This window comes from Marmota flaviventris, chromosome 10, assembly GCF_047511675.1.
Source record: "Marmota flaviventris isolate mMarFla1 chromosome 10, mMarFla1.hap1, whole genome shotgun sequence".
Classification (NCBI taxonomy): domain Eukaryota; kingdom Metazoa; phylum Chordata; class Mammalia; order Rodentia; family Sciuridae; genus Marmota; species Marmota flaviventris.
In genome coordinates this window covers 125,225,697-125,250,560 of record NC_092507.1, presented here as the reverse complement: position 1 = coordinate 125,250,560, position 24,864 = coordinate 125,225,697, and the positions used below count along the sequence as shown (strand labels likewise).

Here is a 24,864-nt window from a genome sequence, read left to right as displayed (position 1 = left end):
CGCAGCCGGCGGCTGGCCGCTGGGTGGTGCTGCTCCCCGCGGCCTTCGGGCCACGCACGCTCGCGCCGTCCTGCGCGGTCAGTCGGGGTCCCGTCCTGCCCTCGGGTGCGACCGCAGCGGCCCTCGCCGGCCTCCCCTTCCCCGTTCCTCACGGGAGCCCCGGACGGTCGCGGCGCCCGTGGGAGGCGGAGTCGCCGTCAGTCGCCTCACGGGAGCGCTGCTGGAGCGGGGGCCGCGCCCGAGGTTCCCGCCCGGAGAGCGGCGCCTCTCGGCGGAGAGCGCTCGGCCCGCCCCCGCCTCTGCGGTCCGACCCGCGGTTGCGGGGCTCTCGGGGAACGAGGCGCCGTGCCGCTTCCCTCAGAGCCTGGGGCGCGGCTGGTCCGCCGCCGTGACCCGCAGAGACCTGCAGGGGACGCCTCGGGAAGAGCAGGGTGGGAACTACCAGGCGGCGCAGGGAGCGGGGGACCCGCGACCCAAGGGTAGCTGCGGAGCGGGGCGACCCGCCGCCCTGTTTGTGAGGATCATGGGTATTTGGGGACCTGTTTGTGAGTTAGGGTTTCTCCTTTCCTGGTCCCTGCAGCAGTGTGTGTGCTTTGTAGAACATTTGGGGAAATAGCGTTTGCGTTGGGTTGGTTCCTGGATTCCTGGTCCTGGAGGGAGGTGCCACCTGAAGGAGCCAGTTCTCTGATAGTTATCCAGCAGCTGTACCAGGAAGCTAAACCGGGGCTGCTTTTCCAGCCCTTCCAACAAAAAATTTTATGGTGACCTGATTCCCTATATTAAATACTTTTCTGTCTAACTTCTTTGGGGATGATTTTTTTTTACTTTTGCAGTCATCTTCTAAGTATTAAATACTGTTATCTTTGTATAGTTTCATATCATTTTAATTAAACATGTTATTATATACTAATTATAGATTCACATGCAGTTTTAAAAAAAAGAGATCCCATGGAACCGTCCTCAGTTTCCCCAATGATAATATCTTGCAAAGCTTCTGTGGAATATCATAGCCCAGACACTGACTGGAGTTTTAGAACAGAGGCCTGACTCTGGAGAGCCAACAGATCATTTAGAACAAGAGGAAGCTTCAAACTGCAAGGCATCCTGATCTCACAAGAGGAGAGGGTTAATCATGGCAAGGTCTTTTGGGCGAGGGTACCTGGACTGCCTCGTTATAGTCACCTCCTCCTAATCACATCTGGTAAAGGGTCCATTTTCTAAAGGTGTGAGTGATTAGATTGGGTAATCCAGGATAACTCAGTATGGTCTCCCCATCTCCAGGCCCTCAACCTTAGTCATGGCTGTGGACTCCTTTTTGCCAAGTAAGGTAACATTCACTGATTCTGAGGTCTGTGCATGAACTCTTTGAGGGTCACTCTTTATCCACCACTTCAACCTTTTACTTTTTAAAATATATATCTTTATTTTTACTTATTATTTTATGAGGATCGAACCCAGGACCTCATATGTTTGACACAAGTGCTCTTCCACTGAGCTACAACCCCATCCCATCAACCTTTTACTTTTGAATATTTTGTAGATATAAATATAAATATATATAATATAAATATTTATAGTGTCTTGCCATCCTTGTTCAGTTTTAAACACCCTTTATGTAGCAGCATCTCCATTCTTAACCCTGCTTCTCTGTTGGTGCACAGTGTAGTCCTGTTTTCATTTTGTCCTTTAGCAGGGGCAGTCCACAGCCCAGTTGTACTAGGTTGTGGGGAGGCCAAAGAAGGTGCTGGAGACAGCATGGGAGACATGATTTATCCCGGAAAGCTTCTAACAGATCAATGATGGCTCCAGGAAGAGTTCCGTGGCAACAGACTGAACAGATAGCACCTGTGTCCCTGAAGGTGCTTCTCCAAGCAGTACCTCTCTTGCTCCTGGTGTTTTGCCTGGTGGCTCTGGCCAAACAAGTGACATGTATCCTTTCCACAGAGCCCTCAGTTCTCTGCCCAGCCCCATTCAGGGAGGAGTCTTACATGTTAGACTGAGGAAGCAGTGACATCAGCATTAGTTTGTGTGTATGACCAGCATACATGCAAGAAAGTAGCTTTTTACAGATAACACTAACTTGCCCTAGTGCCCAGTGTGCATAGAGAAAGCCAGTGTCCTTCAAGATGATATGTATCTGGACTTTCCAGCCTAGGCTTGATCTCATTGGTCCCTTAATTTTGCTAGGTTTTTGTAAACAGAAAGGGAGCATTCAGGATCATGGTGTTTTACTGTCTCCCTTTTCTTTAAGGGACAATATACAGGAATGGCAGATTTAGATGAGTGCCGTTAAGCAAGCATATGAACAGTCCATGTGTTGTTTGTCGCATCACTTCCAGGAATACTTATTTCCAGGAAAGGACAGTGGCTTGAGACTGGGTATTACAGAACAAATCCCAGGCTGAGTTTCTCATCGATCAAAAAGATTATATAACAGTGACAGGCTATTTCAGGGCTTTGAATGGTAACCCAAGTCTGCCCAAAAAGAAATTTGGAAATCAGCTAATGTTTGTATGTAGAACGTCCCAATAAAAGATATAGCCAATAAAGTTTGACATTAAGGGAATGTAAGCCATGTTCTTCATTCAAAGCCTTAGAGCTTAGCCCACATATGTGCTGAAATGTCTGCTCTCTGGTTTTGCTATATTTTTTATTTCTAGGAATTCATTTACGCCCTTATCAACTGGAGGGAGTCAACTGGCTAGCCCAGCGATTCCACTGTCAAAATGGCTGCATCCTGGGAGATGAGATGGGCCTTGGTAAGACCTGCCAGGTATGTTACTGTGGAAGAAGCACTGTTTACCTACACTGAAACACCTCCTCACAACTCATTACCATCTTTTTTTTTTTTTTTTTTTGGTACCCCAGATTGAACTCAGGTGCACTTAAAAACTTAACCATACATCCAGCCCTTTTTTGTATTTTATTTGAAGACAGTGTCTCACTTAGTTGCTTAGTGCCTCACTAAATTGCTGAGGTTGGCTTTGAACTCATGATCCTCCTGCCTTAGCCTCCGGAGCCAATGGGATTATAGGCGTGTGCCACCACACCTGGCTTAATACCATCTTTAAGTGCTGTTACATATATGTGTGTGTGTATGTATGTATATATTAGAATGTGAAATGCTTAACTTTTAAGAGTTCACAACCTTGGGATTGATTTTTCTAGTTGTGGGTGTAGTTATTAATTATGTCATTACCTTTATATGAGCATTGACATGTGTCTGTGAGAAAAGTTACTTGAGTTACAAGTGCAGTTAATGGGCCCAGGTTTAGGGCTTTTCTCTGTGTGAAGCATGTATACTTGCCCAAGGACCAAATTGACTGTGCTCCTTAGTAACACTATATGAAGTTAACTGTATTGCTTCTAATATTGCTCTCTCTTTCTCAGTGGGGGTGGGTTGGGGTTGGGCTGCTGCCCATTTTTCTACAGTGATAGAGAAATATGGAGGAAGTACCCTATGTTTTCCAAAATAAAACTTAGACTCTCTGACCTTAAAAGGGGAGAATCAGATGTGGCCCCCTCGGGCATTGATCTAGTGATCAATGGTGGAGTGTTGAAATTGATGCTTCTGCCAGGATAATAAGCAGTACTGCCCTGGGTTGTCACATGGCCTTGGATTAATGGAAAATTCAGTCACAACACGTCTTGGGTTAATCACATAAGGATTACTTATCTGAAGGATACAAAAGATATCCTGGTACAATCATGATATATGTCAGAGGCAGCTTGATCAGAAATCAGGAAGATTAAGAACATTTCAATCCCAGGAAAGTTTCACCAGTGGTCACTGGAGAGAATGAGCAAGGTCTCATCATCCTTTTAGAAGTTCAACTGTCCCCTCCGACGCTCACCATGTGTGTATATATATATATATATATATATATATATATATATATATATATATATATACATATAAACTTTAAGCTGGAGCAGCAGTGCACATAGGCTAGTCTGATCATATGTTGAAGCCTCCTTTACTTAGGCCAGATGTACCTCATCAATCTTGGCCTTATTCAGAAACAATGCGACCATTTATATAAGGTCCCCTGAGATTCATCACTTCTCTCTCTTGGGCAAACAAATCTGTTCCTGGTATAATCCTGTACGAGAACTATGAAACTAAAAATCAGTTTCCTGGAGGTATCCTCCCTATAATCTCCTTTGTCTCAGTCATTGAAATTGTCCTACTGACTTCACAGAGAGCCAGCAAATTCCACTTGTCCTTTGCCTTTCCACCTCTACTTTAAATTCTCTAAAAAAAATACCAACTCCAAGTCTGTTTTGGTGAAAGTATGTTTAGAAATTTTGCATCTACATTATGAAGGATATTGTTTTGTGATATTCTTTTTTATACTAATTTTGTCTGGTTTTAGTATTTGGGTAAAGCTGGCCTCATAGAATATATTGAGAAGTGTTCCTCTCCAATTTTCAGCAAAAGTTTATGTAAAATTGTTCTCATTTCCATTTTAGATGTTTGATAAAATTCACTAGTGACTCTAAATTTATTTGGTAGACACTTCTGATTTGTGGTAATAAAAGACAAACTTTCTCTAAATTGCATCCTCAGGGAGCACTCAACAGAATGGTTTTAATCCAGTTAAGCCACTTATTAGAGGGATGCTCTGGGCACACTTTGGGCTGGGATAGTTAAATGAGAAAATCATTTCCTTTTTAAGATTAATATGATTGTGCCAAAAAAAAAATGAACTGCCACTCTGTCATCACAGCACTCTAACCACAGCCGTAAGCAGCAAGGTATGTTTTACATCATTGAAGTTACAGTGCACATCTAGCCCATATGGTTTCTCTTCATTAATGTAACATCGGCACAGTAGTTTTGCATTTTATTATATTCACAATCATTCAACTGGCTGCATAGTATGCCATCGAGAATTTATAATTTGCTTAAACGTCCTATTGATGAGGAATCATGAATTCCCCCTTTTTTGGGTTACTTAAATTAATTTTGATGTGAACACCTTTGAGCCTATAGTTTTCTCAGGATTTTGAATTTGATCCTTAGGGCATATTTTTTCCTCAGAAATAGCACAGTATTTGGGGATGCAAGCTCTTCACGTGTTTTTGTTTGTTGAGAGCAACTTTAGAGACATAAGTGTACTCAAACATGTCCCGAAGTATGTACATTTGGCTTTGCAAAGTTTCATTTCATACTCATACTTCTTGTGAGAATGATTTGTTGTCTGTTTTCTGCATTTGAATGTGTGTTGTAGATGTATGCATGTACAACTATGGCATATGGATCCCCTATACAGTATGATTATAGTGCACCCATTATGAAAGACCAAAGGTTGTATCTGTTTTGTTCACATAGAACTTGAGCCAGCAGAAGGCACCCTCTAAATGGTTATAGAAGGAGGGAGAAAGTTGGGGAGGAAGGAAAGCACTCTCATCAGAGCAGCCGAGCCAAGGGCCAAGGCCGTGATGTGCATGTACTGTTTGCTGTCAGGTCTTAGCACTTCTGGCTTAATATTTTCAAAGTACTCCTGCTGTTTTCCAACAGGTGTATTGCTTTCATTGATTTCTGTTCTTTCCTGACGTTTTTCCCTTTGGTTCAGTTACATAAATATTGAGCCTCATTGCTCGTTAACTCCTAAAGTAATTGAACACCATCAATTTCCTTAGCAAAGTCACTGAGCTTACCTGATGTCGTTCTAAGAACGTACTGGTTTCCTAATATGTGGAAGATTGTATGGAATTTCTTTATAAAGCAAGTCATGTATAACAGTTTGTGTTCTCTGCCTATGGTTGTGGGAACTTTATGGTTGTGTCTCCTGGAAAGGTGATCAAAACTGCCTGCTTTGTTTCAGACGATTGCTCTCCTCATTTACTTGACGGGAAGGTTAAATGATGAAGGACCATTTCTGATTCTCAGTCCTCTGTCTGTTTTGAACAACTGGAAAGAAGAAATGGAAAGGTACAGAGTAGATGTAGCTTTTCTTGTATTGTTTATGTTAAGATATTTTTCTAGATGATGGATAAAAGATCATGAAGCAAAATCTTGTCATATTCAATGATTTTATTCCAGAAAGGTTGAACTGAAACAGTGTAGGCAAGACACAAGATCTGATAGGGGAGGATCCAGTGGGTGTTACTGTTACCCTTCTACAATTTAAAGGCTAGTACTTATCTCAGTAAATTTTGCTGATGTAAAGGAGAAACTGTCCTTCTCATAGTAACATAGGAAGTAACTAAAGTGAGAAACATCATTGCATTTTTAGTTAGCACGAGACCCTCTTAGACCTGATCCTTCTCCCTGCTTAACACAGACCTTACCCTGGGGTTTAACCATTATTCTAGGTACAGTTCTGTGACCAGCACCGAATGAATGGCGTCTGCACACTGCAGTCCGTCCATGACATGCACACACCATCTCATGGCTGTGGCATTTGGGTCATCTGCTTCTTTTCTTGGATTTAGATTTGCTCCAGGTCTTTCTTGTGTAACATATGCAGGGGACAAGGAGGAAAGAGCCCATCTTCAGCAAGACCTAAAACAGAAGTCACGTTTTCATGTGCTGCTGACTACCTATGAGGTATTCATTCGTTTCTCCTAACCTGGGTCCTTAGAAGTTGTAGAACCCACTGAATTATATTGACTTTTGTTTTGAGGGCACACATTTTTCTAGGAGGACATCCACCTTCATCACATTGTCAAAGAGGGACTGTGACCAAACGAAGTGCAGAATCACTGTGCTTCAAGCTAGCTAGACATATTTCCCTCTCTACTTGTGGATTAAGGGGAAAGCTTCCCAGAAAGTGGCACTTTAGCTGCCACTTTGTGGATGAACAGGAGGAGGCAGGCAGCAGGGCAGAGGGTTTCATGTACAGAGGCATCATGTCTGATAACCGGGGGATAGGAATGCAGGATGCCTAGTTTCAGTCTTGTTTTAAATCCTTATCTAAGTAAGACTGGGCAACTGTAAGACCTTCTGCTTCACCATAACTTCTGTCTGTTTGTGTGATAGTGCTACTTAGAAATTGTGCTTAGTTTTTAACTTAGTAAACAAGTTAAAGGCTTAGATCCTCTGGTTTAAGAGAGTTAACAAGAAATAAGAAACTAGATTATTAATAATCAGAATTTATCAATACCAGTCTTTATTTTTTTAATTCTAACTTTTTTTTCTTTTGTTACCAAGGATTGAACCTCAGGGTACTTAACCACTGAATCAGTCCTCAGCCTTTTTTATTTTTGAAGACAGAATCTCAGTAAGTTGCTGAGGCTGGCTTTGAGCCTGCCGCCTTCCTGCCTGAGTCTCCAGAAGCTGCTGGGATTCAGGTGTGGCCACCGTGCCCAGCAGTACCAGTCTTTTTAATGTGTCTTCCTTCATTTTTCAGATTTGCTTGAAAGATGCGCCGTTTCTGAAATCGTGAGTATACTGTACCCTGTCAGAAACTGTGCTGAATGTGTGGAAGTCTTGTCGTGTCTCATACTTTTTGATACTTGGCCTCTTTCCTGATATGTCTGGTCTGTCTTCTTTGGGCCCTGTTGATGTATAGGCAGGCATGGTGGGAATTCTGTGATCTAACCTCTACTCATTCGCTATGTGTTATTGGGTTGGTTTCTTAATTTCCATCAACTTCAGTGTCCTCATCTGTAAACTGGGGGTAGTTACCTTTCTTACTTTGGATGACTATTGTGACAACTGAGATTAAATCTACATGGTTGGTGTTTAGCAGATTACTAGAGATTTTTATTACTAGCAGATTTTTATTGTTGTTTTTTGGTTTTATTTTGGTACTGGGGATTGAACCCAGGAGTACTCTACCACTGAGCAACATCTCCAGTCCTTTTTATTTATTAATTTTTTAAATTTTGACACAGGGTCTTTCTAAGTTGCCAAGGAAGGCCTTGAATTTGTGATCCTCCCGCCTCAGCTCCCAGAGTCTCCAGGATCACAGGTGGCCACTGCATCCAGCCTGGACACTGGATTCTTTACATTGTGACTGCACAGACACCTGTCAGGACTGCTGCTTGAGATCTCACTGTAGTATAGGAGCCTTTTCCTGGCAATTACCAGGTAGCAGTCAGTGCGATAGAACTGACTATTTGGAAAAGAAGTTTGAAGTGTACTTGTAATTTGTCCATTTAACTATGTCTTGGTACTGGGGATTGAACTCAGGGGCATTTACCACTGAGCTGCATGCCCAGCCCTTTTCATTGTTTATTTTGAGATTGTCTCACTAAGTCGTTGGGACAGGACTCAAATTTGCAATCCTCCAGCTTCCCAAGTAGTTGTCATTGTAGGTGTGCCCCATTGTGCCCTGTGTGCATCTTTCATACTCAGAAGGTTTTGTTCTCAAAGGGCCTGATCAATATTGTAAATATTTTTTCCTCATCCAGATTGTTGTAAATGAGTTTCTATTTTACTCTTACTTTGAAGACTGGGCCCAAGATTTTATGATTCCATCCAGTATTTTGTTTTACTTAATTTACATTTAAATGAGCATATGATGTGTTCCCTCTTTTTCTTTCTTTTTACCTTATGATTTTCATGTCGTGTCACGTTATTTCATGTCATTTCATTTTATGGTTCTGGGCATTGAGCTGAGGGCCTCCCAACTGCTCTACCACTCAGTCCTTACCCCAGCTCTTCTTGTCTTCTTACTATCCAACTTGTCTTGTTTTGAAGTCTCTCCATGGAAAGGGAGTTACTGGTAATAACCAGGAAAGTAAACCATAGAGCTGCCCCATGGTCTGTACGGTAGAGGGATGAGGAGTACAAAGATATCCATGAAACACGGTACTATCTGGCAGGTCTCAGAAGGTAATAAGATTGGGACATAAATGTTCTTGGGTACTTTATGTAAATTGTCCCATTTTGGTTTCATGAAAATCCTAGTAGGCAGGGATGATTATTCATTTTACAAACAAGGAAATTAAGAGATCAAGAATCCAGGTAAGGCAGAGTAGACATTCAAACCCAGCACTTGGTGCTTTGGGCCTCTTTTTTTTTTTTTTTAATGTTTATTTTTTTAGTTGTAGTTGGACACAACACCTTTATTTTATTTATTTAGTTTTATGTAGTGTTGAGGATCAAACCCAGGACCTCGCACATGCTAGGCGAGTGCTCTACTGAGGAGCCACAGCCCCAGGCACTGGACCGTGTTTTTAAGAGTGCGTCTCTAAGTCTGTAGAAGCACTGAAATGTCACCTTATTCAGCAGAAACACATTTTTATATTTCAATCTGTTCTGAATGCATTTCTGGGTGGATTTAAGAGCCTTAGTAATAAAGGGACATTTATAATATTGACTCATAGCAAGAATCCCAACAGCATAGTTGTTTCTTTTAGTATGTTTGTTAATGTTGTATTTCTCCATTGCTATATTTTACATTCTGAAAATAGGCGATGTGATAAAATCTGCACTCAAGAGGTTTATGAAGGCCGTTTTTAAGTTGTGTGTTATCACCATGAAATATTGAAATCTTTTGGACAACAGGCAGTAGGCTTGTAAAATCTTGGATCGAGAAGATCAGGAGTTCCCTTGTTGGACTCTCCATTCTTGTGTTGGAATTCCCTCTACTTTCGTTTCCGGGAAACAGTCTTTAATTTCCTTTGATGAGTGATTCAATCCACTTTCACTCATTGAACCAAAATCCACTTCACTTAGCCTTTTGCATTGAATAAGCATTTTTAGATGTTTGTGTATATACATATCTGTGTCTAGTCCTTCCAAAGGAATCAGACCTAGTCTGTTTTGAGTGGCACTATACTATGGACGCTCACCACCTATGTCATAACCACCGTCCAACCTCATGGGGACCCTGTCTCCTTGTAATCCTAAATACATCCCCTGCTTATTCTGCCCAGTGCTCTCCTTGGACTTCCTGCCCTCTCTTTGGATCCCCAGTTCAGTCTTCTCCTACTCCACTCTCATTAGCTGAGTGTCTGTCTCTGGCTGTCTTCCTCTCAATTTTCTCTGTAGCCTGAGGAGGAAGGCTTCCTTTGTTGTTGTTGTTGTTGTTTTGCAAATATTTATTGAATCATGGTCCAGATGAGGCCATAGGGATAGAGAAGATTAAGACATTGACCTTGACTTTCAGGGGTGTGTAGTCTTGTAGCAGATGTAGACAAACAGAAACAAAGGCAAAAGGGTGGCATGTGCTCACCAGTAGGTAGAGTGCCGGTGTATTTATTAACCTGTCCACCGCCTATACTGTGAGCCTCTGTGATCGGATCTCCCACATTTAATTCCTTCCATCCAAAATTCCTCTTACACTGCTTGTGGGACACAAGAACTGTGCAAACATATTTATTAAATGATTTAAATAAGAGGGGAAAATGAGAGATGCTTAAAAAAGAGTTGAGTAAAAGTGAGGAAGAAGATGATATTATTAACAGCTAGTACTTATTGAGAGTTACTGCTAGAGTTCGGATCCTGTGTATCTCCCAAAGGCTCATATGTTAAAGTCTTGGTCCCCAGCATGAAACTGGTGCGAGTGTGTGGAACCTTTGAAAGGTGAGCCCTCATGGGATGTCTTCTGGTCATTCACTGAGGGTGTGTCCTTGGAATGGGTAGCAGGCATCCAGCCTCTTCCTCCTCTTTGCTCTCTGTGTCCCAGCCTTGAGAGAGCTGGCCTGCTCTGCCATGCCCTTCTGCCATGATGTGCTTATCAGCAAGGGGGCCAGCTGAGGGTGGACTGACCCTCCAAAATTGTGAGCCAGAGTAAAACTTTTCTCTTTATAAACTCATTATCTCAGCTACTTGTCACAGTAGCAGAAAGCTGACCAACACATCCATTATGGGTTAATTATCTTTCTTTATATTAGTTTTTTTATTTATATATGACAGCAGAATGCATTACAATTCATATAACATATATAGAGCACTTTTTTTCATATCTCTGGTTGTTTACACAGTATATTCACACCATTCGTGTCTTCATACATGTACTTTGGATAATAGTGTCCATCACATTCTATCATCATTTCTAACCCCATGCCCCCTCCCTTCCCCTCCCACCCCTCTGCCCTATCTAGAGTTCGTCTATTTCTCCAATGCTCTCCCTCCCTACCCCACTAAGAATCAGCCTCCTTATATCAAAGAAAACATTCAGCATTTGGATTTTTGGGATTGGCTAACTTCACTTAGCATTATTCTCCAACTCCATCCATTTATCTGCAAATGCCATGATTTTATTCTCTTTTATTGCTGAGTAATATTTCATTGTGTATGTTTGCCACATTTTTTAATCCATTCATCTACTGAAGGGCATCTAGGTTGGCTCCACAGTTTAGCTATTGTGAATTGTGCTGCTATAAACATTGATGTGGCTGTGTTCCTGTAGTATGCTGTTTTTAAGTCCTTTGAGTATAGACCGAGGCGTGGGATAGCTGGGTCGGATGGTAGTTCCATTCCCAGCTTTCCAAGGAATCTCCATACTGCTTTCCATATTGGCTACACCAATTGCAGTCCCACCAGCAGTGTACCTTTTCTCCCACAACCTCGCCAACACTTATTGTTGTTTGTATCCATAATAGCTGCCATTCTGATTGGAGTGAGATGAAATCTTAGAGTATTTTTGGTTTTTATGTCTCTAATTGCTAGCGATGATGAACATTTTTTTCATATATTTGTTGACTGATTGTATATCATCTTCTGAGAAGTGTCTGTTCAGGTCCTTGGCCCATTTATTGATTGGGTTGGTTGGTTATTTATTTATTTATTTATTTATTTTAGTGTTTAGCTTTTTGAGTTATTTATATACCCTAAAGATTAGTGCTCTGTCTGATATGTGAGGGATAAAGATTTGCTCCCAAGATGTACACTCTCACAAATTGTTTCTTTTGCTGAGAAGAAACTTTTTAGTTTGAATCTGTCCCATTTATTGATTCTTGATTTTAATTCTGGCACCAAAGGAGTCTTATTAAGGAAGTTGGGGCCTAATCCCACATGATGGAGATTAGGGCCTACTTTTTCTTCTATTAGATGCAGGGTCTCTGGTTTTATTCCCAGGTCCTTGATCCATTTTGACTCGAGTTTTGTGCATGGTGAGAGATAGGGGTTTATTTCATTTTGCACGTGGATTTTCAGTTTTACCAGCACCATTTGTTGAAGTTTATCTTTTCTCCAGTGTGTGTTTTTGGCACCTTTGTCTAATATCAGATAATTGCAATTTTGTGGGTTAGTCTCTGTGCCCTCTATTCTGGTCTACCAGTCTGTTTTGGTGCCAATACCATGCTGTTTTTGTTACTATTGCTCTGTAGTATAGTTTAAGGTCTGGTATAGTGATGCCCCCTGCTTCACTCTTCCTGCTAAGGATTGCTTTAGCTATTCTGGGTCTCTTATCTTAGCAGATGAATTTCATGATTGCTTTTTCTGTTTCTATGAGGAATGCCATTGGGATTTTGATTGGAATTGCATTAAATCTGTATACTGCTTTTGGTAGTATGGTCATTTTGATAAAATATTAATTCTGCCTATCCTAGAGCGAGGTAGATCTTTCCATCTTCTAAGGCCTTCTTTGATTTCTTTCTTTAGGGTTCTATAATTTTCTTTATACAGATTTTTTACCTCTTTCCTTAAGTAGATTCCCAAGTTTTTTTGTGTGTGTTCTGGGGTTTTTGTTTTGTTTTGTTTTTGTTTTATTTTTGTTGTTGTTGTTTTGAGGTTATTGTGAATGAGATAGTTTTTCTCATTTCTTTCCAGAGGCTTTGTCACTGATATACAGAAATGCTTTTGACTTATGGGTGATGATTTTATATCCTGCTACATTCATTTATTTACTAGTTCTAGAAGTTTTCTGGTGGAACTTTTAGGGTCTTCTAGGTGTAGAATCGTATCATCATCAAATAATGCCAATTTGAGTTCTTTTCCTATATGTATCCCTTTCGTTTCTTTCGTCTAATTGCTCTGGCCAGTGTTTCATGTACTGTGTTAAATAGAAGTGGTAAAAGAGGGCATCCCTGTCTTGTTCCAGTTTTTAGAGGGAATGCCTTCAATTTGTCTTCATTTAGAATGATGTTGGCCTGGGGCTTAGCGTAGAGAGCCTTTATGATTTTGAGATATGTTCCTGTTATCTTTAGTTTTTCTAGTGTTTTGAACATGAAGGAGTGCTGTATTTTGTCATATGCTTTTTCTGCATCTATTGAGATGATCATATGATTCTTATCTTTAAGTCTATTGATGTGATGACTTATATTTATTGATTTCTGTTATGTTGAACCAACCTTGCATCCCTGGGATGAATCCCACTTGATCATGGTGCACAATCTTTTTGAAGTTTTTGTATTCCATTTGCCAGAATTTTATGAGAATTTTTGTATCTTGTTCATTAGAGATACTGGTCTGAAGTTTTCTTTTTTTGATATGTCTTTGCCTGGTTTTGGAATCAGGGTGATATTGGTGGCATCATAAAATGAGTTTGGAAGTGCTCCCTCTTTTTCTATTTCCTGAAATAAATTAAGAGTATTAGTATTAGTTCTTCTTAAAGGTCTTGTAGAACTCAGCTGTGTATCCATCCAGTCCTTGGCTTTTCTTGGTTGGTAGACTTCTGATAGTATCTTCTATTTCGTCATTTGAATTTTTTTTTTTTTTTTTTAAGCGAGAGAGAGAGAGAGAGAGAGAGAGAGAGAATTTTAATATTTATTTTTTAGTTCTCAGCGGACACAACATCTTTGTTTGTATGTGGTGCTGAGGCTCGAACCCGGGCCGCATGCAAGCCAGGCGAGCGCAGTACCACTTGAGCCACATCTCCAGCCCATCATCATTTGAAATTGATCTGTTTAAATTGTGTATTTCATCCTGATTCAATTTAGGCAAATCATATGACTCTAGAAATCTGTCGATGTCTTTGAGGTTTTCTATTTGATTGGAGTATAAGTTTTTAACATCATTTCTGATTATCTTCCTGTATGTCTGTAGTGTCTGTCGTGGTATTGGAAAGAAGGCTTCCTTTTTGTAGCCAGCCTTTACACAGACGTTTGTTTTAATTTTTCAAGTATTGTCCTTCCTTACTCACTTTTTTGTTTGACACACTTAGTTTTACAAGTGCAAAAATAATGCAGTGGGATTCCATGATGTTTACCAATAAAATTAAAAACTTAAAAGTCTTATAACGCCCACTTTATTATCTTTTGCATGATTTTCACATTTTTAAAAGGATATTTAATATTTATACCTTTTTCATTATTGTATTTTGCAGCTACTATTTATCATTTTATCACCTATTATTAGATAGTTTATTTTCATTTTTTTGCTATTTTAAGTTAATGCATCTAGAATATCATCCAATCTTTTCCCATATTTTGGATTTTTTTAACAGCTTTCCACCAGTAGCATCTGTTAAAAATATGATTCTAGGACTGAAACTTCTTGAGAAATTGCTCTCGTGACATACTATACTATAAACATGCTGTGGCAGCAGCCCCCAGTGACCTCCGCGTTAACAAGTCCAGTGGCTGCATCATCCTGGACATCTCCGTGATCCTGTTCACCACTCTCCCATTTTAAAGTCCTACTCCTTTAGCTGCCGTGACATCACTGTCTCTTGATTTCTCTTATGGGTTTGAATATCTGCTCTGCCCTTATGATCTTGACCTAGTTACCTAGCCTATCAGAGTTTTAGTGTCCTTGTTGGCACAATTATGGTTACTTGTCTTATTCTTTGGATTAAATTGCACATAAAGCCACAAGCGCAATGTCTGGTACATAGTACAATATGATAAACGTATCCTTTCATTTCTGTCTCCGGCTCCTTACTTTCTGCATAGATCTTTCTCATCTGAGGGAAACAAACAAAGCACATGGTAACCTTTCATGATAGGAAGGTCACGATGCCAGGTATGCTTCTACAGAGTGGGCTGTTAGTCTTTCTAACACGTCATAATTGTATAGTAAGATGTGGTTGTGAAATATGTTTGAGCTACACGAAACTGAAAGTTTGGATTTTCTCTCACAGCTTCTCCTGGAGTGTTCTTGTTGTGGATGAAGCCCACAGATTGAAAAGCCAAAGCTCTCTGCTGCATAAGACACTCTCGGAGGTAAACTCAAAGGATAGTCTTAGTTTTTACACACCCCCCTTCCTTTTTTAATAGACTTTATTGTTTAGAGCAAGTTAGGTTTACAACAAAATTGAATAGAAGGTACAGAGAGTTCCCATATATCCCCTGCCCCTTTACAAGCCTAGCTTCCCCCATTCTCAGCCTCTCCCTGAAGAGAGATGTTAAAACTAATGAACCTACGTTGGCACCTCAGTGTCACCAGAGTCCGTAATGCTGGATTCACTCGCTGTTGCGTGTCCTGTGAGTTTGAACAACAGGCGATGGCATGTTTCCACCCTATAGTATCATGCAGAGCGGGTTTCCTGGCTCAGAAATCCTATACCCATCTGTCCACCGTTTCTTCTCCCCTCTAACTCCCCTTTGAAACCACTTAGTCTAGTCTATACAGAGCCAACTAAATGGAAACTTTATGATTATTATTATTTGTTCTAATTTGTAATATATGACAGCAGAATGCATTACAATTCACATTACCCATATAGAGCACAATTGTTCATATCTCTGGTTGTACACAAAGTAGAGTCACACCATTCGTGTCTTCGTACATGTACTTCGGATAATGATGTCCATCTCATAAATTAAAACTTTTATAGTCAGACTTCTGCAGAGCTAAATAAACCTGTTTTGGAGGGCAGTGACAAAAGTAGTATTTAATATGGCTAATTACTATTCCTTTCTCTATTATATAGAAGATAACATTTACTAAAATCTAGTTATCAAATGTGTCAGACCCTACCCCAATAAAATGCATTGTATTTTTGGAGATGTTTCAACTCTCTTTTGAGTGCTTTTAATTTTTCTCTTTTTTTTTACAAATAAAGATCTTATACTCCTGTCTGCAGTTGCAGATGCATTGGATATACCTTATGCCTCCCCCAGTTTACCTAGTTAGAAACTTACCGTTCACATGGAGTCATGAAGAGACCAATTTCTTACAGCATATTGCCTTCAGTCTCTCGTCTGTTGTATTTTTAGTATGATACACTTGATTGCATTCCCTTCTCTTGATCTCTTGTATCATTTGGCAAAGTAGATGAGAAAGATCATTGTGGCCTTGGAGCTGCCCTTGTTTCTGAGAAGCCAATGAAATGTGAAGTACCTTCTCCTTGTTGACCTGAAAGTTTGCTCATTCATGAGACCACACTTGTTAATTTCTGAGATAATCAAAATTTGGTCCTCATCCTATAATAAATCACTTAAATTTGAGGTCATTTAGAGGAAAATCTTAGACCTGGATTATGTATTTAATATTTATTGGCCTAAAAGTTGCAGTGTTTAGAGTTTTTACTGAAGATATCATCATTTTTATTAGTTTCAAATATTGTTATCCCCTGCCTGGTAGGGCATCCTCTATCTCTGCTGTCCTCTTTGCCTTCTTTTTAGGGACCCTTGATTACGTGTCCTTCCCAAGAGTTTGTACTCTATATTTAAAATAATATACATGCATAGGATGTGACTTTTCCACATTACTTAATTCTGCTGGTGTAAGTTCTTGTTAATGTCAGCTCAGAGGTTGACCTTGCTTGGCCTGATATCTGTTGTTACTGTTTTTCTTCCTTCATTAGTCTCTTATCCTCTGTGTTCCTACCTGTTTCTCAGTGTTTTTCCTTTTTCTGTTGGAAATGCTGGGGATTGACCCAGGGCTTCATGCATGCTAGGCAAGCGTTCTGCTGGTGACCCACATTCCCAGCCCTGTTTCTCAAAATTTACAGAATCCCTTTTTATGTTGGACTGTCCATGGCTTACTATCCAGAAACATCTAGAAATCTTGATATCTTGACTCTGATATATTGCAAAGTTTATGAACAGACAGTGTGTCAGTGTAAATCTTGCTGCTTGCTTGTAGCATAGAGGCCTGATGCTATAAATAACTCTGGCTTCTCAAACTCTTTGAATGAATGTGTTTACTGAGATACTCCTGTTAATTCCCCCATGTAGGTCATAACATAGTTTGACTCCTCACATAGATTGCATTTAGTAACCCTAGTGAATACTCATGTAATACTCAAGAGTTTACAACGCGATGTCACTTACATGCTTACAAGAGTGTCTTCTTACAGATTATTATCCCCTCCTTATGGTTGAAACTGGAGAGGTATTATTTCTCACATTAAATAGAGTGTACAACTTGAACCTGAGCCTTCTGATTTCATTTACCTTGGTTCATTGTGTTAGATCATGTCCCTCTGTGTTCAAATAAATGTTGTGATGGGTCACTTGGTTTTGCTTCCCAGTGATAGAGATTTTTAATTGTGTTTATTTACATATTCTAGTTCTCGGTGGTCTTCAGTCTCCTGTTGACTGGAACTCCTATCCAGAACAGCCTCCAAGAGCTCTACTCTCTCCTCAGTTTTGTGGAACCTGACCTGTTTTCCAAGGAACAGATGGAGGATTTTGTTGAACGTTACCGGGATATTGAAAAAGAGTCCAAATCAGGTTAATTCCCATTCAGCAAATTATCCCCAAGAGACCTTGACACAGAAACTTCCCTAATGCATAACAGTTGTCGATTGAAAAGGAAGAGAATCAATAACTGGAGACTGCCTTCCAGGGAGAAAAACCACCACAGATATAAAGCAGATGATGGTCCCTCATGTGGTGTCCACTTGTCTGCTATCCATGGCTCTTACTTGTTTGTTACATGATTCTGCCCTGGGGTTTATGGGTTCATTTTTGGAAAAAATAGAAAGTACCCACTGATATGTGTGTTTTTTTAAAACCAACTTCTAATTTTCTTTCAATTTTTTTTCTCTTTGTGGTATGGAGATTGAACCCAGGGGTGCTCTACCACAGGGATACATTCCCAGTCCTTTTGTAACAAATTGGAGACAGGGTCTTGCTCAGTTTCATAGGCTGGCCTTCAGCTTACCATCCTCATGCCTCAAGTTCATGTTACCATGTGGCTTCAACTTGTAATTTATAAAAATTATAGACTTTGTTAACTTTCCATGCCACTTGCCAGTGCAGAAAAGTAAGTGCATGCTATATTCCCAGACTACTGTTAAGAATTCTGCAACACTGCTGTTTCATTTTAACCAGAAGTTTGAGATGATTGGGATGTGGAAGGGAAAAGGAAAGCCTTCATTCGTATAACCGTAGCTTTCTCTTAGATACCTTTGCCTCTCTGCCTTGTGGAACATTCCCATAATATCTGAATACCCTAGGATGATTGTCCAAAACAGATGGCAGGGGGCCACCCAGTGATTATGTGTGTGCTGGTTAAATATGAATTGCAGAGGGTTCTTAGAGCAAAAATTCCCAAACCACAGGGTAAAGATGACCTGCGAACCTGATTACTCCCATGTTTAGAGTTGTCAGGTATGGGACATCTAATACAAATGACAAGGGACACAGTGGTATTGAAGAGCTATGAATTGTTTATCTGAATTTCACATTTAACAGGTTGATTGTATTTTTGTTTTCTGTTTCTGGTTTTCCTACATGATGTATACTTCCAACTTAGTGTAGCTTTTGAAGTCTAAGATGCCTGTAAAGGAACAAGGGATTAGAAGTTTTAAAAAATCCACTTTTAATGCTCGCCATTTTCACATTCACCTGTGTGTCCTTGGATAAGTGGCCTGATTTCTCTGAGCCTCACTTAACTGTCATAAACATGGAGACAGTATTTCTCACGCTGCATTTCTAGGCTTTATGCTGATCAGTGAGATGAAATGAAGAATACCCTGGAAGACAGTGTCTTGAAAATGAGATTATTCCTAAGAAGAATCCAGTTCTTTGAGTGGTGTAGTTTGGGGACTAAAAGCCAGTAACAAGTCCAGAAGGAATAGGAAGAACCCAGTAAAGGGAGAAATGATTGGTCCTCTAATTATGGTGGTTCAGCTTATAATTTTTTGACTTTACCACTTTACAAAAGCAGCAACATTCAATAGAAACTGTACTTTGAATTTTAAATTTTTATTGGTGTAACTATTTGTACCTATTTTTGAGGTACATATTTATACCTGTTGATGTTTTGCGTAGTGATCACTTAGGTCATTAGCATATCATATAGCAAAACTTTTATCATTTCTTTATGGTGAGTATATTCAGAATTCTGTCTTCTAACTGGTTTAAGATATAAAATGCATTATTGTTAGTTATATTAGAATGTTCAATATAATCATCAGGGAAATGCAAATCAGGAACAAATTGGGAAACCCCCTCCCCCCGTTAGAATGGTTATTACAGACACCACGCACTGGCAAGGCTGTGGTGGAAGGGGAACTCTGAGACACCAGGGTGGGAATGGAGATGGTACGGCCATCGTGAAAACCAGGATGGCGTTTCCTCAGAAAACCAAATAGAACTGCTGTACAATTCAGCAGTCCCGTACTGGGTATATAGTCGAAGAAGGGGATCGACACGTCAAGAGATGTCTGTGCTCCTGTGTTCATTGCAGCACTCTTCACAGTACCCAGAGTGTGGAGCTCACCTAGATGTGCATTAGCAGATAAAAAGACAATGTGGTGTAGATACAGGATGGGATGCTCTTCAGCCATAAGAAGGCATGAGTTTCAGTCTTTTCCCAGGCTTGGGATAGGTTGTGAGGTACTGTCCTGTGAGGCTGGGTGGCAGCAGTGAGGCACAACTCCCCAGTGACTCAGGCGACCCTGAGGGTAAGTAACTGATACCACACAGTGCTCTGTGTTGTCAGTTGTTTAGTCACAGGCATTCAGCACATTACATGAAGTATTCACAGTTTTTCATAGAAGAGGCTTCGGGTTAGATTATTTTGCCGAGTGGACTAATGTAAGTGCTGAGCACATTTGAGGTAGGGTGGGCTGAGCTGTGGTGTTTGGTATGTTAGGTCTGTTCAAGGCATTTTTTACGTGTAAGATATTTTCAGTTTGTGATGGGTTTATACGAATGTAATCCCTTTGTAAGTCCAGGAGCATCTGTACTGTGAAAAGTTACTGTACTGACCTAGAACGCAGAATTAGCATGAAAATGAGGAAAGTGAGTTGCTCCATGTTCTCTAGTAGTTCGGCGCCTCTGCTGTTTTTTTGTACCACACTCTTGTATGTTTTTCCTTCCACAGCAAGTGAACTGCACAACCTCTTGCAGCCGTTTCTGCTGAGGAGAGTGAAAGCAGAGGTAGCTACAGAACTTCCCAAGAAGACAGAAGTCGTGATATACCACGGCATGTCAGCACTGCAGAAAAAATACTACAAGGCTATTTTGATGAAAGACCTAGGTATTCAGAGGGCACTTGGTCCATTAAGAAACTAAAAGGGGATGTGATTTTTGTGCAGGGAAATATTTTATGATTACACTCACTTTGTGTAGCAAGAATATAAGGTAGAATTTTGTATTCTGAATGATGTGGAACAATAGCAGTGTTAAGTGTAGCTCAGACTTTGTTGTTGCATGATGGAATTTCCCTTTTTCCTCTTGCGTGGTTTTTCTTATGCCTGCAATATAGCAAACACTTTCAAGTGTCTATTCGTGATTTTTATCCTCTATTTGCTTTTTTCTCCCCTCTTAAAACCACAATAGCAGTTAAAGAAGAAATTTTAGAAGTTTACAATTGTTTTAACAAAGCACTGTTGAGTTCACCTTGTAGACTTCCTTCTCAAAACAAAGTGATGAGTAAGAAAATCCCATATGGATATGATTTTAATTCTCAGTGCAGTTGATTGCCATTTGGGAGGTTAGTATAAATTTGAGGGAAATACTGTGAAATGAGTAAGGTTATGTTTGTGTTTTGTTTGTGTTTTGATTTGTTAGTCCCTTTTCCTCTCTATCTTCAAAATTTCAGATGCATTTGAAAATGAGATGGCAAGGAAAGTTAAACTTCAGAATATCTTATCCCAGCTTCGAAAGTGCGTGGATCACCCGTATTTGTTTGATGGTGAGCCAGTGTCCTGTTTCCCCCCATTATTTTTCATTAGTAGTTCTGTAACCAAAATCGTAGCCGGACTCTTCAACAGAACTGCTGCATTTACTGTGTCTACTCTGCCCTTTCTCATTTTCTCTATATTAATGATATCTAGTGTAAATCATACTGAAGATTTCTTCACATGTCCCATAATATCCCTTAAGCTGCTTTCCTTTTTCTCTCTTAATGCAGGATCCATTGCATTTGCCTTGACTCTACTTTTCTACAATCTAGAAATGTTTCTAAGCTTTTTTGGAGGGCAGGGAGCTTTTCTTTCTTTCATGATATTGACAGTTGTGGAGAGGAAAACTGGCAGTTTACAGAATGGGTCATAATGGGGATTCATCTGACCCTTCTTCAGGATTGGATTTCCTTTCGTCTTGAGCCCACTCTGTCACTACGCCCAGTTCCCCGTGTTCTCTGTGATGCCCAGGCATTGTCAGTTCACGATTCGTTAACCTCTCAGATTCCTTGACACAGCAGATGGCTTCCTCCTTGGGAAGCTCTTCACTCAGCTTCTGGGGTAGCAGTTTTTCCTGCCTTTCTTCCTGCCTGTGTGCTCCTGCTCTGTGCCCTTTGCTCTCTCCTTTCATCCTAGTGACTTCTGTACATGTCCCTCTAAGCACTGCTCTTGTTGCCACAAATTTATGTGTAGTGTTTCATTTTCATTCCCATTGGGGTTTGGATGCACTCGGATGGGTGATTCTCTGGCCCTGGAAGTCTGCTGTGCTTGTTTTAAGGAGTCTTTGCCAAGTGGCATTATGAGCTGTTTAAAAGTTTAACAGAACTTTAATCAAGTGCACATTAGAACTTTTTTTTTTTTAAGGGAGGAGGGGCATTAGGAACATAGATTTTGAAGTACGTACATCTTCCAGAATATTCTGACTGCCGCCTGTACCTTGAGAATCACTTTTATACACACCTAAGCCTATTTCTTGATTCCTTATCTAGAGTGAGAGCCTTAGAATTTCCTTTGTGGATCTTCTTGATCTCTGGCATCTTCCTTTCCCTCAGTTTCCTAAAGAGTGAGTTTGTTTCTTAGGTAAATATTTATTAGACTTTTGGATGTGCCAGGCTCTGCAGGTGGTATTAAGCAAATAATTACAAAATGCCTCGAATAGGTGAGACTGAAGGGCCTACTGCATTAGAAAGAGCTTGGGCTCTCTTGCTGTGGGCTACCTATTGGGTTTTCTACTCAAGAACTTTGCCCTGACTCAGGGCACACCATTAGGATTGGGCTCTCTGCTTTCCAGGTGTGGAGCCAGAGCCTTTTGAAGTTGGAGACCACCTGATTGAGGCTAGTGGGAAACTTCACCTGCTGGATAAGCTGCTGGCATTCCTGCATTCCAGGTAGGAATAGGTTGACATGTACTGCTCTAGGGAGTGACTGGTTCAAACCTGAATAATGGGGAACTTACTGATTCTTGAGACTGATTCACGTTCCCTTTTTTAGAAGCCTGGAATTCAATGCCTACTTTCTCTGCAACTGTACACCCACCCCCCATTCCATCTCATCCAACCCCACTCCTCCACCTTTATCCTTTCTTTCCTGAATTCCTACAGTATTTAGGATCCCAGTCCAGGACTTGGCAAGCCCTGCCTTACTCTGCTACCTTGTTGATCAGTGTGTGTTCACCTCATCAGTCCAACTATGTTGGTTGCATCCACAAGGACGAGTCAACACTGAGCATTTCTTTTAAAATTGCCTGTTGCTTCCTTGAGTTGAACTGACACATAGTAAAGGTTGAGTAAACATTGGTTCTTGTTAATCTTTGGGATTTGATTTAAACTCAAGGCGTAGTTGGGGAATACTCTTTCCCAGAAATGCAAGTTGGGTATCAGAAGATGAGATTTGGTTAGTGTTCAGCAGCCTGGTATCCAGCATGTACATCTTCATCACCACAGGAAAGGGGGAGTCTAGGAAAAGACCAGAGACTCAAGAATTTCAGAATTGTGCCTTTAGGATGATTGCCCCAGGTGTGGCCTGAACTAACCTAAAACTTCAGATTTGTCAAAATTGCCCAGTCTTTTGCAAATTAAATAATTGCATGTCTTGGGGCTGGAGTTGTGGCTCAGTGGTCGAGTGCTTGCCTAGCTAGCACATGCGAGGCCCTGGGTCCAATCCTCAGCACCACACAAAAATAAATAAATAGCTCAGTGACTAAGCACTCGCCTCACATGCGTGAGGCAGGAGATTCGATCTTCAGCACCACGTACAAGAATATAAATAAATAAAACAAGTTATTGTGTCCATCTACAACTAAAGAAATTGAAAGAATAAAATAGATAAAGGTACTGTGTTCAACTATGACTAAAACGTAAATATAAAAAATTGTTAAAAATCAAAATTACACGTCTTACTGTATTTTATGGCCTTTGACGTATATACCATAAGTGTGTGTGTTAGAGATGGAGAAGAACCTATAGATACCTTCCGTCCAAGTTTTTCATGACCTCGAAAGGTCATGCCCAATGTCATATAGGTAGTAAGTGGCAGAGAGAGATAAGAATCGAGGTACTCACCTTCAAACTCAGTGCTTTTTCCAACAATTTGGAGCTAGAGTCTGGCCGATGTTCTCCCTAACTCTTGGTCTTACTCTCCTGGCAACCTTAAGGTAAGTTCATTTTCTTAAAAAGAATGTTGTTTTAACAGCATTGTCCTTATTTGTTCAGGCAAATTTAAAACAATGTCTGATAAGAAGGGCTGTCACCTTGACTTTGTTCCTTCTACATTATTTTGAATTTTCCTTTCCTTTCTTCACTCTCTATATGTAAGTTTCTTGTGTACCATGGGGGATTGCTTCTCTAACATGCTTCTCGACTTTTCTAGATGGTAATGACTTGTACCTCCAAGTGGGAATAGCAGTAGATAGCCTTCCGTAGTTCTTCAGGATCTTGGGGAGCGGGTGCACACATATTTGAACTTTGCCTTTACTCTTCACATGTGTATTTATTTTTCTATTGAAATGAAACTTCTGTTTTCATTGAGTGAAGTGATATTCCAGAAAGAGGCTCCTTGGTTACGCCAGGGCTTCCACACTCCCTGGTGAATTGACAGGTACCCTGGGACTGCTCTGAGGGATGCAGCTACATGTGGAGGCACTTTGTCTTCTTGTATAAAGTATTCATAGTTTCTGAGAAAGTTACAGGACGTTGATATTTCTACTTTAGCATTTCCCTTATGTGTAAAGTTGTCCTCTTTGGTAGATTTTGCCTGAGGGTCACTCCCCTTAAACACTACTAGAGTTGGCAGTTTCTCCTTTTCTTCTTCTTGCCAGGGGCCATCGCGTCTTACTCTTCTCTCAGATGACCCAGATGTTGGATATTCTCCAGGACTATATGGACTACAAAGGTGACTCCCCTTGGCCACTACATCATCTGAGAATCATAAGGGGTGTGGGAAGTTTACCTAGGAAAAGGTTAAAGACAAAGAAGGTGAAAAGGCTGAGGAGAGTGGACAGTGGGTGTGAAGCAAGGATCGACAGCAGGGTAGAGACGCATGGGCAGAAGTAACACATTCTCACCAGGTGATGCAGGTGATGGGTATGGGGCAGACGTTGTGAAAATGTTGAGTGGCTTCAAAAATGTGTGAGTGGAGTTTCAGCGACAAACACTTGCAGCGTCTCGTGACAGTTCAGCAGTTGTGTACTTATTCAGGATTAGTAAGAAAATGAAGATTGATAGTATGGAGATCCCACAAATCAAGCAGGGGGAGGGTAAGAGCAATTATTTCTGTGACAATAGGGAATGTAGGCAGTTACTTGAGAACTCTGCTTAATATATAATAAAATTGATGTGGGATAATGGGACAAAGCTTGAACAGGGGTTGATTTTTGAGCCTGTGGGAGAGTATCAGCCTCAGAAATAACTGTTTTAAAGTTTAGTTGAGAGTGGTCTCTCAGATCCACTTGATGCCCCCCAAGTACTGCAGTAACTGGACACTTCAGCTACTGGCACAT

At 40.6% G+C, this 24,864-nt stretch overlaps 1 protein-coding gene across 6 annotated transcripts in view; it reads left to right on the top strand.

Moving 5' to 3' along the window:
- The window catches only part of Chd1l (chromodomain helicase DNA binding protein 1 like), a 50,738-nt gene that overhangs the window by 425 nt on the left and 25,449 nt on the right, over positions 1-24,864 (top strand). For 5 of the 6 annotated variants that reach the window (XR_011708991.1, XM_071618513.1, XM_071618515.1 and 2 more), the window contains exons 2-11: positions 2,661-2,773; positions 5,832-5,938; positions 6,442-6,556; positions 7,359-7,390; positions 14,925-15,006; positions 17,301-17,463; positions 20,066-20,221; positions 20,786-20,878; positions 22,159-22,255; positions 24,184-24,257. Coding sequence is in view for 5 of the 6 variants with exons in the window: in XM_071618513.1 (XP_071474614.1) it covers positions 2,661-2,773; positions 5,832-5,938; positions 6,442-6,556; positions 7,359-7,390; positions 14,925-15,006; positions 17,301-17,463; positions 20,066-20,221; positions 20,786-20,878; positions 22,159-22,255; positions 24,184-24,257 (1,032 nt within the window). In the remaining variant the exon portion in view is untranslated. Of the gene's footprint in view, positions 1-855; positions 1,860-2,660; positions 2,774-5,831; positions 5,939-6,441; positions 6,557-7,358; positions 7,391-14,924; positions 15,007-17,300; positions 17,464-20,065; positions 20,222-20,785; positions 20,879-22,158; positions 22,256-24,183; positions 24,258-24,864 lie in introns of those variants that run through there. The other variant, XM_071618516.1, reaches the window with a different exon arrangement.